Below are 15,785 nucleotides of genomic sequence, written 5' to 3' on the forward strand. Positions count from 1 at the left end.
TTTGTTTTAACGGTTGCCACCCCAACTCGCTTATTGTATCCGTAACACTCTGTCCCTTATTTTGCGATAATACAAAACGAGCTTCCCTTCTTTGAAATTTTTTGATGTTCGTCAAATCCTGCGTGGTGAGGATTACATACTGAGAGGTAGACGGACAAGCCCAGTGTAGGCAGTCGCTCTAGCAGATTTGTTGTCGGCCGCGGTGGCCGTGCGGTTCTGGTGCTGCAGTCCGGAACCGCGAGGTTGCTACGGTCGCAGGTTCGAATCCTGCCTCGGGCATGGGTGTGTGTGTGATGTCCTTAGGTTAGTTAGGTTTAAGTAGTTCTACGTCCTAGGGGACTTATGACCTAAGATGTTGAGTCCCATAGTGCTCAGAGCCATTTGAACCATTCTGAGCAGATTTGTTGCAGCTCACGTATTGCCAGTAAAATACTGTCTTTGGTTCGCCTTCACCACAGTATTTTTTTTCTGATGGTTCCACTTGAAGTTGTCCGTAATACATAGGTATCCAGTTGAATCGATAACCACTAAATTTCTATGATTTAGCATCCAACCGAAATTTAACGGATTATTTTCAGTACTCAGGTCGCCGACCTCATGTTCTTATTGTTGATATTGCCGCTTTTCACTCCTTGCCGATATTTTGTCTGAATAATTCTTCAATTTGGTTTGATCTTCTGGTGGCTTTACTAGACGGTAAGAGACAGCATCATATGCGAACAAGCTAAGAGGCCTGCCGAGATTGTGTCCTATAAATCATTTATATATGGGGGCGTGCTGAAAAGTAGTGTCTCCGATTTTTTTACGTGGAAAGTTTTAAAGCCTTATGTATTCGGCGTCAAATTGAAACAGGTGATAGTGAGTCTGCAACCGATTACACAGAGATGGGTAACCAGTGGTCGGGAATGCATATTTATTGTCTTATGGACATACATAGCATACACCGCATAACAACATAGCTCATAGTAGTTGTTCGTAGGAACTACCGCCAGTCCCAATGCGTGTATTATAAGGATGCATGCAGTTCTGCTGCACTCTCGCAGAGATACTAGGTGTATGTTGTATACTGGAACAGGCAGCATCCGTGACCATCAAAGAGACATATTGTACACAACTTAGGTCATAGCACGTACCGTATGCAACGAACCGGCGCCTTAACCTGTGCCGCACGAGTACCTCTATCTCTAGAGTCAGATACCTTGTGATGTGTACATGGTGTTACTGTGTACAGTGCATGACGCGTAGTCCAAGGTGGAACTCAGCTCTTCACGAGAGTTCGCAGATATGCATTTAATGTATGTTGCGGCAGGAAGCAGTCACTGTAAGGCAGCACCAACGCACGGGGAACTCTTTCTCAATAGACATCATGCTAGTAATGCAGTTTATCTCCGTGGATACCAACTTACGAGAGAAGGGGTCGTTCACGCCAAAGAAGCCGGTTAAAATTCCCACCAAACACGTGTCCAAATATCAGACTTTGAGGAGAGGGCGTTGGATCGTGTGGCCGACCAGACAGCAAATAAGCACCCATCATCTTACTAGTGAAACGCACACTTCGAAAGATACAGTGTGGAGAATACTGGTGCAACAGTTACTAGGGGACTGATGACCTCAGATGTTTATCACATAGTGCTTAGAGCCATTTGAACCTTTTTTTATTTATTTGCGACAATGGCAGACGATGCTAGAGGGGCCGTCTGCATCACGGTGTGCATCATTTTTTAAAGTTCTGAAAGGCTGCGATCCTCATAGAAGAGTCAGCCAATATAATGGTTCCTCCTGCGTATACCACACGAAAGATAACGAAAAGATAACGAAGGTAAAATTATAGAGATTCGAGCTCAGACAGCGGCTTATCGGCAATCATACTTCCCATAAACCATTCGAGACTGGAACAGGAAAAGGGGGAAGCGACATGGTACACGAAGTACCCTCCGCCACACACCGTAATGTGGCTCGCGGAGTACAGATGTAGAAGTAGATCTAGGAGACATGTCGCTTCTCTGAGAAAGAAGCAGGTGAGCTGTACTAAATCACAGTGGGGATAACGTTCTCAGATTAATGGCCGCACTATCCACGTAGAGAACGACCCAGCTGGAGACAGCGGCAAGCAGGAGCGCGTTGCCGCCGGCTAGCGCTGCGTGCCGACAGCGGACAGCCTCTGGCCGTACAGCGGAGGGCGGATGGCTGGAGGCGCCCGCGGAAGCGGCTACCACGGTGCACGTGTGGCGTGCCGTGCCGGGTCGGCAGGCGGCAATTACACCCGCCGGAAAAACTCGACCGACTACCGGCGCGCGCGCCTCCGCTCTGATTAGCCGTGATTAATGAACGAGTCTCGAAAATCACTGTGTTTGAACGCGATGATGCATCGCGCGGCCTGGCCTCGTATTTGATCAACGCCTGTTTCGACCGCACTCACTCGGCACCAATTTACTGGCCGGATTTTAAATTTTTTTTCTCCATTTCTTCCTACCGACTCGGATTATCGATCGTATCTGGCCTTTTTAATTCAGGCACACCTAGAGGTAAATGAAATGACCTCGCCGAGATCCAATTTTCCTCAAGAAAATTCAATTTTTGACTTGTCAGAGCTGCGTCTTAATATCTGCATTTGTTGGGAAGTTACCACGTAATTAAACCGAGTGTTTAGTTGTATTACTTCTGGAACGAGTTTCGCCGATAGGGTATCAGCACAGTTTATGATTTGGTCTTTTAATTATGATAGACATGGCCGTGATCAACAAAATAAGTCCTGTTCGAGAGGAACGGAGAACTCCATACTAGTAGGGATCATAGCTTAGCGTATGACAGTCTCAATGGCATCGTACACAAGGAGAGGATGTCTGAGACTCGTTAATCCCCGAGACCAGGTAGTCCTGTTCGCACCAGTATTGTTACCTCGCCGGGTTTGGCAGTGCAATCGGATGTCTTCGAGAAACGTCGGAACCGTCCGAGAGCTTAATCACTAACATTTGCCTACTTCGCTGACAGTGAGGGATTATACTCTCTTCGCAGCGACTCCAGACTGGTAGGTTCTGTTGAATTTTGGCGAAAAATACTTTTGTGGGAGATCTTTCGGAAAAGGAAATCATAGGGGAAATTTCTGGGGAAGAAAATTTTTGCACCAGGGAAAATAGGAAAGTATTTTATCTGCTTAGTTATTGCTAATGCCATCTCTGATATTTTAGTTCAAACAATACATTGTTCTTTTTAGACATTCACTAGATGTCACTCTCTCTTCAGATCAATCGATACCCTTTTTCTTCTCTGGGAGACGTTAGGCTCACCTTTTTGATGCTGCTGTTCCAAACGAGCCTATCCTGGCTCGGGTTGGTGTAGGTTAAGCGTTTAACGATTCCTCTGGTTCCTGTGTTGTCGGTGTGGTGGCCTCACGATTTGAATTGGACTGACGGGGACTCACCACCGTGATACTTCTGCGTCACACTGCTAATACATGTACGTGCTCGGATTCGACCCTTTAGAATATCTATCGACTTTCGTTGTCGTATCGAGTTCTGAGGAGACGCCATATCGATTTCTGTCGCTTTAGTTTAAGCTTGTATTTGATGCGTTTTACGTTACAACACGTGTCCGACGATATATGCTATTTCAAATATAGAAAATATCTTGAAAATATTTGTTATAATTGTTGCAATGAAATGTAAAGTAATGAGAGATCGGCGGTTAAGAGTGTTCAGGAAGTGTAAATAAATAACACAGTGACATAGTGGATAGAGCTGTCGAGTCGCGAATTGAGACACAGGTGGTGCGCTAGTGGTAAATCAAAAGAATAATGAAAATAGCACGAAGGAAGCAAATGTGACGCCCCTGGAGCAGTTTTTCTTTTAATTTTCTGACCAACTTTCATGTTATTATTTGCAAATAAAAATTTTAATTGATGTACGATAACTTTTTGATACGGTCTTTAACATAGGTACAATTCCACCTCCTCAAACAGCGAACATTGGTAATAGATAATATTTTAAAGGAATGGGTAGGTTTAAGACATTTGGCGAAATGTCATCGAAAAGGTATCATTTTGGGAATGTTTTTTTGTTTTGGATGAGAGAATTTAGAAAAATCAATTTGGAAGCGCCATCTCGCCATTATAAGTCAATGGCATTGTTACCTTTGTGCTAGTATCATCAATTCTCCGCTGTCTAGACCTAAATTTACAGTACTTATAATTGCATCAGTCCCATGTGGTTTTATTTAGAAGTTAATGAATGAAATCATTGTACTGCATCAGGACTGAGTTACTTGTATGACTGTGAGACAGACTGCAAAATCGTTTTTGGCAAAAAAAGAACTCAATCCAAGAAACGATTTAGCGATTCTGTCATGTTGTAAAGAGATAAAATGGAAATTTCAGCTAAACCATCAGTGGTATGTACCGTTCGACCATATTTCACTCACTCGACAATGTCAGATCTGTGCTATTCGCACAGACAGTGATTCTACTTAAAATGTACCGAATTCTTGGTGACAATTTTTATTAATTAGCTTGTTCTTGATCTTTTCTAATCAGTTGTGCTAATTTTTTCCGTAACTACTGTGAAAAGTAATTTGTGTATACTGAACTTTTCTAAACCTTTGAGCTTTAAAGCGGTTTAATACAGCAGTACAGTATTCAACTTGTAATTCAGTTTTGTTTTTTACAGAAAAGTAATATATGCTTTTCATTTTTCTATACTTTAAACTCTTCTGTTGCGTTTAATAGCTCGTAGTTACTTTTTTTGTACTTTAAAGCTAAAGGTTTTGCTTGATAATCCACAGGCATTCCAAATTGTCACTGTCCTACTACGTATAGGGAATTCGGATATTATGGGACCAGAGGAAAAAAATCTCGTTTCGGAGCACAAAAAATACGAATTTATTTCTGTTTAAAAGCCTGTGATTGAAAACTTGGTAATATCTGTCTCATTTGACCCCGCTTCAAAACGTTTTCGCAAGAGTTTTGGCACGTGAACATCCACACGCGTACTTTTTTAAAACGCATCTACCTCTGACTCCCACAAGCTCCACTCACTGTAGTTCACTGACACCGACTAGCCCATCTCTGTAAGTCGCTCATACCCATCCGCTCCCACTTGCCCATTTCCACTCATTCGTTCAGCCCAGCGCATTGACCCTGGACTCGAATTTTGAGGCTGGTTCAAACCCATGTCCGGCCATCCTGGTTCAGATTTTCCGTGATTTCCCTAAATCGCCTAAGGCAAATGTCAGGGTGATTCCTTTGAAAAGGTACGCCCGCTTTGCTTCTCCATGCTTCCCCAATCCGAGCTTGTGCTCCGTCTCTATTGTCCTCGTTGTCGACGGGATGTTGAACACTATTTATTTATTTAGCGTATGGCAAGTACAAATCACGTTTATAGAGAAATAAGCTGCTACAATAACTTTATAACATTGGCACTAAAAATAAGACATAAAGAATTAAATACAGTTATGTCATGGACAACATATATATATATATATATATATATATATATATATATATATATATATATATATAATTACAAATTAACATTTAGGTTTTTAATATATTGAACTGCACTTCGAGTCGCATCCAGGAAGGCTGTTGTTTCACCTGAGTAGGCTCTCAGAGGGCACTCTGCAATGATGTGCCGGATCGTCTGCTTCTCAGCGCCGCAGTCGCACTTTGGGGATGGTGCTCTTCCCCATTTGTGTAGAGAGTCCGCAAATCGACCGTGGCCCGTCCTGATCCTGTTGAGGATGGTCCAGGTTTTACGTGGTAAGCCAAGGCCTGGAGGTCTGTTCGACGGTTTCAGTGAGGTGTTTACCTGTGGTGGTGCTGATTCTTCCCATTCTACTTTCCAGCGTCCTTCAAGACAGAAACCAATTTCCTCCAGATCTTTGGCTTTTATAAGAGCGGGATGTCTAGAGCGCAATCTATCTCTGTCAATGCCATTGCTCAAAGGGTGAATCGGAAGTTGCGGGTTGTCTTGTATTTTTTTAATTTATCTGAGAAGCGCAAGCGTAAGTGAGGTGGCGGTATGTGGCTCAGTACAGGTAGCCAGTGATTTTATTGTACCTGAAATAATCCTCATAGTTTGGTTCAGTACTGTGTCCACCATCTTGGTGTGAGCGCTCTTTAGCCAAACAGCGGAACAGTACTCTGCCGCAGAGTAGACAAGTCCCCAAGCAGAGCATCGCAAGGTAGAGGCGGAGGAGCCCTAGCTGGTACCACACAATTTCTGAATGATATTGTTCCTAGTACGGATTTTTGCAGCAGTGTTGATGAGGTGTTGTTTGTAGCTCAGGGTTCTATCTAATGTCGCTCCCAGGTATTTTGGATTTTTATTATAAGGCAGAATATTGTTATCAAAATATATCTTAAGGCGTCTGTTAGCCAATTTATTATTCAAGTGGAAACACATAGCCTCAGTTTTAGTTGGACTAGGTTGTAGTCTCCATTCACGAAAGTACGTTCCCAGCAAGGACAAGTCGCTTGTCAGGACAGTCTCAGTATGCTCCATATCTCGATGTTGTGTAGCTATGGCCCAGTCATCTGCATATCCAAACTTTTCAGATTTAGTATTAGGCATATCGGCTATAGACATGCTGAAAAGTAGCGGTACCAGGACTGATCCTTGGGGCAAGCCATTATTGAGCTTCATTGTTTTGCTCCTATAATTTCCAAGTATCACCTGGAATGGTCTGTTGCAGAGCATCTTGTTGGTAAAGCTAGCCATTTTCAAACATGGCACGATGCGGAGTAGTTTGTAAATCAGGCCTTGCCTCCATACAGTATCATAAGCCGCTGTCAGGTCTATAAATACCACGGATGTTTTTCCTTGTCTTTGGAAGCCTGCCTCGATGTAGGAAGTTAGTGAGAAGACTTGATCTGTCCAGCTCCTGTTTGGCCGGAAGCCTGATTGTTCCACACGGATACACTTTAGGATATTTGGACTTACTCTGTTACGTATAAGCCTCTCCAGTAGTTTGTAGATAATGCTAAGAAGGGCAATTGGGCGGTAGCTGTTTGGTTGGTCATTCGGTGTACCTGGTTTCAGTATCGCTATGATTTTTGCTGTCTTAAGGGTATTTGGTATTCTTCCACTTTCCATCATGCTGGAGAAGAACTGTGCTAGCCATAATTTTGCAAATTTACCGCAGTGAATCAGAAACTCGATGAATTCCATCAAAACCTGGGGCTTTCCGTGGCTTGACGTCTCTCAGAGCCAGTGTTATCTCTTCGATTGAGAATAGCTGCGAGTGTAGTGAATTGTTTCCTACTAAATATTTCAACTTTTTAAGTTCCTTTTTTAACTTTTATGGTATGAGCTTGATCCCCTGGAGCTCTAAACGGTTTACTGATGTGCGCCGCAACTGTGTTTGGAGAAATAGAGCTGGTTGGTCGCTGGTTCCTGCTACTGCCACCAAGCTTCCGAAGTAGCGACCACGCCTTTCTGCTTGATTTTGTGAAGTCCATTTCCTCAACAGTCTCTATCCATTTAGTGCGCCTGGCAGCGTCCAGAATGTGCAATAAGTCATCTGCAATCTCTCTATCCCCATGCTCTAGGAACTGTTTATAGAGGCGCTCACTCTCTTCGTTCCACCCCGGCACGTATTCTTTTCTAAATCCCCGGCGAATGCTGTTCTTAGCTGAGCTGATGACTGCTCCCACAAATCTTTTGTAATTTTTATAAGTTGGAGGTATCCATGCAAGGCGTTTATCAAGTTTTTCTGAGAAAGTAGCCCAGTCCGCTTTCCCAAAGTTCCATCTGGGCCGAGGATACGAGGAAATTAGGGGGACAGTAAGGCCTATTTCTATGAACACTGGACGATGTTGGGAGTGAGGGAAGTCCCGAAGTATTCTGCGGGAGGCTGGTATAGGTTTGTTATTAGTGTCAGCCGTAACAAAGCATAGATCAGGGTGGGTTTCAGTTCCTCATGCAGCTGACTTAAATGTACTTTGGTCTTTGGCGTCAAAGATTAGGTAATCTCCTTCTCATTGTCATGGTGTCTTTGTGTCTCTTCTGAGCCCTCTTGCGGCAGGGAGTTGCAACTTAGTTATGGAAGCGAGAAAATCAACCGAGTAGTATTCACGACAGTAATACTTCAACCGATACTGAGAACAGAATAAAAAATTCAGAGACTAATTAATTGATCTTGTTACCCCCGTTACCTTTAGATTTTACTGCACTGACAAAGAAGGGTCAAAGAAACGGTCAACATATTCGGTTCATATTTGTCAAGTAGCTTGAGTACTGCCTAAAATGAAAGACTAAGACATGCTGACTTTTTATAAACACTGTGTTTGAGAGAAGTGGCGTATTTTCTTAGAAATAGGGGGAAGGAACTTTTTCGACCGCAGATTTTGTACGTCTAATGTATGTGCTGTTAAATAAAGTGCCCCTGACAGCGCCATTAAGGTATCTGGATGGGAAGTAGAGCACCTGTATTCGATTTCCTATTCAATTCAGCAGGTTTTTTTCATTTGTATTTTCTTCCTGGATCGAAACTGGAAGGAATAGGAAGAATAATAGGGTAAGTAAATCAGTAAAGAATAATATAAAACTGGGCAAATTTATTTCACGAACGACTTGGATTAGAAAAGAAATAAAATTTTGAGCATTGTTGTATGATACAGTTTCGAGTGAGAGTGCTATGAAGACAAGCTGTCTGCGAAGACGAGCATTTGACGAGCGTTGTCGCATAAGAGAGATAAACTAACCGTTGTCGCAGTTCGTACACGGCACAATATGCCATCATTGCGTCTGGAAAATTGTTGCCTAAATTTTTCCCATGCTTATAAGACACTAATGATTAATTTGGTCCTCGGGATCTAGAAGAGGTCAATCCTTTAAGCGACTCGAAAAAATGTTTACGTCACTTGCCCCAAATCCGGGAAATACAAGAGTTCAGTTTACAAAACAATACTGGCGAACTGCTCATCTGTGTGCCAGTCAAGTTTTTCTTTTCTTTTTTTTCTTTTTTTTCCGCCAAGTTAAAAACTTTATTTCGAGGCTTCAAAATTACAGTCTGTTTCTGGAAACCCAGACGGAACTGCGCAGCCTAGCGTATACAATAATGATTCACGGCATAATTCATTATCTGCTTTCAGAGCTGATTTTTCAGACAATGTCATCGTGTGTGTGATATGCATAAAAATTAATTTCCGAAAAAGGGATTTCCTCCGAATCTTCGGAACGATGTAGTTGCAGGAAGACTGCATTCGATAGATGTTCTTGTGCCACGAGTATATTTGGTTCTAATATTTATACTACAAGTACCATCCACCTAGTTGTTGAAGGAAATAGAGGACATGTAACAGAGGGCGTGAAAAATATATTGTAGGTCGACCATGATCAAATTCTTAATTATTTACTTATCCATAGCGTTTGAGACATTTATTTTCATGTTTTGTTATTATTTCCCATTTATTTACTTACCTTATTAACACTCATATGCTTACCAATTTGGAAATGGAATGAATAGAAATAAAAAGCTGCAGAATGCAGTTGGGAGTCGAACATAGGTCCTCCGTTCCGAAAGCAGATGCTTTGGCCACTACGCTAGTGACTCTTTCATTTACAAACATTTGCTTTATGGATACGAATGCAGCAGTCGAAAAAGTTTCCTCGATTTCTAGAAAAATATAGTCTTGTCCCTTCTCCTGTTTATTAGCTTGTAGTAATGGTTCTTAGTATATTTGTATTCTTATTCATTAGAATGTAGGCTAAATCTTAAAGTTGTATTTTAACAGATGGAAGATTCAAAATCTGCCGATTAGATTTGCTTCTTAATTTTACACTGTATACGCCATACGCGAAACCGATGTGTACTGTGAAACCTATATATAATTTTACGACAGTAATGGTTGAACTGTGTAAGCGTTCACTTGAGCATGAACAACTGCTACAATTCCGCACTGGTATGTAATGTTAACATTAAAAGACAACGATGTGATGGACTTATAACTTTTGTAAATCACATTGTAATATATACTCTTGTATTTGTTTTAGCATTGATAATGACCTGGTTCAGGTCGAAATCTGATCTGCGTTGTGACTATAAATGCCCTATTAAAGCAACTTCATTCTACGACTGATTGCTGCTCTATCTAACCCAGTTGATCATTAGATGTCAGTTTGTTCCAAGTAGGTCATTACGTTCGAACTACGAATGCTGGAACTCTGGGTGGCTGATGTTGGTGACAAAAGGATGGCACCCGGTCAGTTTCCCCAAACCCTGATTGCGAGGTGCCACGGTCGAAGAGTGATCCCAGACTGCGCCCCTCGGGGCTGGCCCCAAGCAGTCAGTCAGCGGCGGCGGTCCAGTGGGTGAGAGACAGAATCAGGAGGACGGAGACGGAGAGAGAGGTGTTTCAAGGTTGTGGTCCGGCACTCACACACACACACAGGGACACACATTCACGGATAGCGCGCTCACACACGGGCTAAGAACGGCAGCACACGTACATGGCTCCAGCGACACCTCGAGCAGGCGGAAGAGAGGCGAGGAGAATTGAGGAATAAGGGGGAGAAAATTGAGTGAGGAAAGGAGAGGAATGGCAGAGAGGCCAGAGCGAGCGAGAGAGAGCGAGGACTGGTCGAGACGGGTTTGGCGCGCGCCGGGTTGCGTGGCGGCGCCTGCGGGCGGCGCTGGCGGCGGCGGCGTCGAACGGCGCACTGGTGGCCCGGCCGTGCAGCCAGGACAGCGTCCGAACGCCGACACCGCTCGGGGCTAGAGCGCGCCGGCCGCCGTTACACAACGCGAGCTGCGTCTGCGTCTGCGTCTGCGCCCGCGGAAGTGCGAAAACACCACGCAGCGTGTCGCCGCCACCCGACCGCCTCGCAGATAAGTACTCTCGTCACACAATTTTTTTTTTCTTCCTACTTGGGTGCGTGTCGCGCTGGTGTGTGTGTGCGCTCGTCTCGCGTGCCGCGGTGTGTCCGTCACGACGGCGGTCTTCGCCGTAAGTGGAGCACAGTAGTGGAGCTAGTGCGGCGACGACTGTAGCGCCGCGGGCGCCCGCGCGCTGCCATACACACCGACGCACTCACACACGTGCACGCAGACACACACGGGTGCGCAAAAACGTGCGAGAGTGCTGGCGCCTGACGGACGTGGGAGCTCCGCGCAGCTGACTGCAAAAGCGCGTGGAATGCCACGCACATCTCCGTGCGCGCGCGAGTAACGCGCTGTGTGGAATGAACAGGTGTGAAAAAACTTTTTCCAAGGTTCTTAAAACCTGTATGGTGTGCAGTACCGGGGTTTGACAGTGAAGAATAATCTAATGAACTGCTACGCTTAGGAGTTATCTAACTTTCTGATCAGTGACACTTTGTCCTTCGTGTCGAGAAATGCTAATGTTTTATATGGTTTGAAATGAACACTGTGGTGGTATCCAGCTGAAAGTGCGTGTGGCACGACCTCCATTGGTCACTCTGTAATGGTACACTCTTTTTCTGTAGAAGTGATGTAAAGTGTCATTTAACATTCATTTAGAGTATTCAGCACCTGTTGACAAATGTAGTGTGGCACGAGTTGACTTCCGTCCATACGATCTGAACTGTCGTACAAGGAATGTAGAAATGTGAAAAGTGCCTTGTAGGATTGTCTAGATTTGTAACCATGCTGGGTACTTAGGCGTGGTTTCTGAGCGAGTACACTGTGACCAAAATTTTTGAACTGTACTGGATGTGTGACATTTAGTAATCCTGTGACGAGATACGGTCACCGTTACATCAGAGAGCGCAGAAAGGAATGTGATGCGTTTCCCGATTCTGCCAGCGGCCATCGGGGCGGAAGACAGTGACAGGCGCCGGAAGAGAGAGAATGCCGGTGGGAGTTCCTCCGCGGCGAAGAGGTCGAGGAAGAGTCGCGCGGCCACGGTGTGGCCCCCCGACGACGCCGACGTAGACGACGACGACCCGGCGGCCATCGACGCGACGATGAGCCCTCTGGACGACTGCGCCGACAGCAGCAGCTCCTGCGACATCGTCGGCGTCGGCATGCTGGGCGCCAAGAGGCAGGGGGCGCCGTCGTCGCCGCTCACCGGCGACGATGACGAGGACGACGACGACAGCAAGCAGCCGGTCGACAGCTTCTCGTCGCTCATGGACGACGAGGACGCCGGCGCCGCGGGGCACGGCGGCGCCGCCAACGGGCCGGGCGCCGATGACCTGGGCTCCGACGGCGTCGGCGATCCTGACGACGCGGAGGTAGGGCGTCGCTGGCTTGCAAGCTGTCAGGGAACTGGGCAGCCGCGCCTTTCGAGGATTGTCCTATCTTCCACTTGCTTTGACCTGCCGCTAGAACGTCAACATGCTTACGTAATCCGCAAGCCACTGTGCAGCGCATGGCGGAGGTTACTTCGTACCAATATTTTCGGTATTACTTTCCTGTTTAGTTCACGTGTTGAGCTAAAGGCAGGTAGCTGCCTCTATGCCACTGTACGTGCCTTAATGACTTTCGTCTGCTTCTCACTAATCCTACGCAGGCAGAGTATTGGTCCCACAGTCTTCTTCGAATCAAGTTCTCTCAACTTACCCAATAGGGTCTTCCTACGTCGATCTTATTAGTTATGATTCCAATTTAAGTTCCTTGAGCATCTGCGTTACGCTTTCGTATGGGTTGCATCGATCTATTACGGTTCTAGCAGCACGGCTCTGAATTCATCTGAAATCTGTTGTCCTGCTTGCGTGATAAGGACTCCAAACACTTGAACAGTACTCTAGAATTGATCTGATCACTAACTACAGTTTAAAACCTACGGAAAACATTTGGTTGAATTTCAGATTTACTACAGTTTTAAGCGAAGTCATAACGAAAGTATTGCCTGATTAGATACCGTTGACATGTAGAAGAAACAAAGACAGTGAAAAACGTGAACTGCAGAAGCAGTTTTACCAAGAAGTGATCATTGTACCAGAGCCTATTTCATTCTATAAATTAGTTATTAGTGTGAAAACAACGTATCCTACCCCTCCCCGAACTACCCAAAAAGAAAAATTAATAAATAAATAAAACTTTAAAAAATGACACTGTTATCTGTGGTTATACGAAAATATCACAAGGGAAAACAGAACTTCCTTTTTTTAGTCGTTTCTCTATCAGCTGTTGTGAATGATCTAGGTAAAGAAAAGCTGACGCACAACCGTTAAAGCTTTCTCCATAGGCGACATACATCTATTAAACTATGTATGCAATACTTGCAGAATTGTGGAGGCGAACAGTCTCCCGAAAGGAGCGTGTAACAAGTGCGTGGTCAATACATTCGATTAGCAAATAACGATTCGAAAGTTAAAAGCATAGTATAAAATGGCCGGTGTGAACTCGAAATAACTGGGGCATACAATTACCGCGGTACACAATGCTTGTATTTTCTATTCTTTCACCCAGAAGTTACTGATTTTATAATTCTTTTTTCCTGTTTCCTTAGTATTTTACTCCATAGAACTGTTTTGCTTCAGTAAACAATTTGGAGTTTGTAGAACATTTCCATTCTACAATGATAATTCATTGACTCGAGAAAATAGATACACGGATAAAATTCTGGCGATGATACGGTAAATGCAGCTAACATCTGCGTTATCTTAAAACTTCTATCAAAATTGGCACGTCCTTCTAAGACCATGACTGATGATTCTATTAGAAGATGCTAGGTGAAGGTATAGATTTTCACATTAGGCAATGCTTGCCTTCTACATTATGTCCATGGTACTTTATTAATTCCGATTCTGCCTCGTTTAATTAATGAAATCTTTCTTGTCCTTCGGCACAATGTTAATCAACGAGTGAACTTACTAGTCAATCTATAACAAGTCTGTTTCAAATTGTTGAACTGCCGAAGATTTTACGACAAAACACACTGTGTTTATATTTGTCTTTTACCTAAGCATTAGTTTTGCTGTTCCATTAACACACAGGCAAGGGAGCTTCAGAGGCATTATTCATGTTTTATATAGCACAATCTTTATAGACATTACACACTACTCCTATACGAACTGCGAATAGATGAATTCATTTTTACAACGATCTAGTAATCTAATTATCGATATTTCTATGTGTAGATGGAAAGTTTATTTTTATTTTTATTTTATTAACATACTTACCAAATGGCTGTGGGCATATTTCATTTTTTATTGAAGCATAAATATTACAACACTAAAATGGCGTAAACATGTCAAGAAGCATCTCAGAGCAGATCATCAGAGCTGTTCAGAGGTCACAGAGTTATCGGTTTCACAAATGAAATTCTCGATGAGCGAGTTATATTGTTAGGACTCCAAAAATATGCCTGCTAAATAAGACAATAAAGAAATTTTTGCTTCCATCAGCATATGTATAAGAATATGTCTTATAGGAAATCTTTTCCGTTTCCAAGGTTAGAGTACACTCTTAACATTGTCAACAGACATAAAACTATTTGCTAAGTACTTGTTGCAACGAAGGTGATATTTTTATGTTAGCGTATGTGGGTTATATGTATGTCAGATGTAAGGACACTAAGGAATCTGCAGGGGAATTTCATTTATATACTCTTCCCAGCACTAGAGCATGTGACGTTTAACATTTAGATTAACTTTCAGTATGACAGGTAAGACACTGAATGAGTCTGTAGCAAACATGAAAAGTAAGGCTCTGTCATGAACATCACAAATAATCATATTCGAATTTATTAAAAAGGGTACAAATTTTCCAAGTATAAACAAAATTCGTTTGTACAGTACTGATGCTTCTGTTCCAATCGCGCATTGAAGTCTCTGTCAGGTCATTCACGGGTACACCAATCGATTGCCGAATGGTTGCAAAGCGACAAGATAAGCTTATTTCCTGTAAAAATAGCGTTTGTGAAAACTGTTATAAACTATTATATACAACATATTTCCCAGGTCACTTATATCCTTCCGCCTAACATCAACAGATACTACTTTCAAAAGCTAAGGAATATATATTGTTCATTTATATGTTCCGCTAAATCAGACGGCACCGTTCTGTCTCTATTAGAACATACATCTTAAGTCTTTTCGTGCTTGACCCAGTGGCCTCTAAAGAAAGTTGCTGCTTGCTGCGTAGCATGTGAAGTGTATGGATGAAGCGGGAGGATGCATGAACTTTCTCTTCGAAAAATGCTACTTAGTAATGTAAACATCAACCGAAGGATCTCTTCTGCATGTCTTCGCCATTGCCAAAAATATTCTAATTGACTGTAGTGAGAATATAATATCCGTCCAAACTTATCTCCGTTTAATTTATTTGTGTGGTACTCAATAAAGCCACTACAACGTGACGGTGGGTCTCTTCCGTACTTCGTTCCGAAGTTTCGCAGCGACTGCAGATTCTCTTTTGTTTCAAAATACCAATATACACACAGTACCTTCTTTAGAGGAGTAACCATTTTGTATCGGTTCGTTACAGTCTGGTCCACCAACAGGGACCTAAAACATGCAGATACAATCTAATTTTAAAAATTGAAAACAACTGAGTGTAAAGTACAAATTTGATGACGATCTCATTAACTGTCTTCGTAATAGATTTTTATAATTGTGCAGAGACTTTATGGAGAGCCTGTACATTTAAAGATCGTAATTTTATCGCTAGGAAAATCGAAACTGTTAATCCTTTTTTTGTACATTTACTGTATTTGAATAGTGAAACAGCAACCTTAACTTAACGAAGAAAAAAAAAGGCAGAAAAAATGAATCCAAGGCTGCTATCACAGGGCAGTTTGCTCCCCATACTCAAAGTTAACATGGTAATGGTAATGAAGCTGGATTCTGGTGACATTCTAGATCTTCGCATTACCTAGTTCC

The 15,785-nt window shown here is 43.2% G+C and overlaps 1 protein-coding gene across 4 annotated transcripts in view; it reads left to right on the top strand.

The window, feature by feature from the left end:
- LOC126278314 (transcription factor AP-2-epsilon) overlaps positions 1 to 15,785 on the top strand; it is a 750,640-nt gene that overhangs the window by 286,716 nt on the left and 448,139 nt on the right. The window contains exon 1 of one of the 4 annotated variants that reach the window (XM_049978330.1): positions 10,757 to 12,191. The exons of the other annotated variants lie outside the window; for them this stretch is intronic. Coding sequence (XP_049834287.1) covers positions 11,739 to 12,191 — 453 coding nt within the window. The 5' untranslated portion in view covers positions 10,757 to 11,738. Of the gene's footprint in view, positions 1 to 10,756; positions 12,192 to 15,785 lie in introns of those variants that run through there. 4 annotated transcript variants of the gene reach the window in all.

Source organism: Schistocerca gregaria, chromosome 6, assembly GCF_023897955.1.
Source record: "Schistocerca gregaria isolate iqSchGreg1 chromosome 6, iqSchGreg1.2, whole genome shotgun sequence".
NCBI classification, from domain to species: Eukaryota; Metazoa; Arthropoda; class Insecta; order Orthoptera; family Acrididae; genus Schistocerca; species Schistocerca gregaria.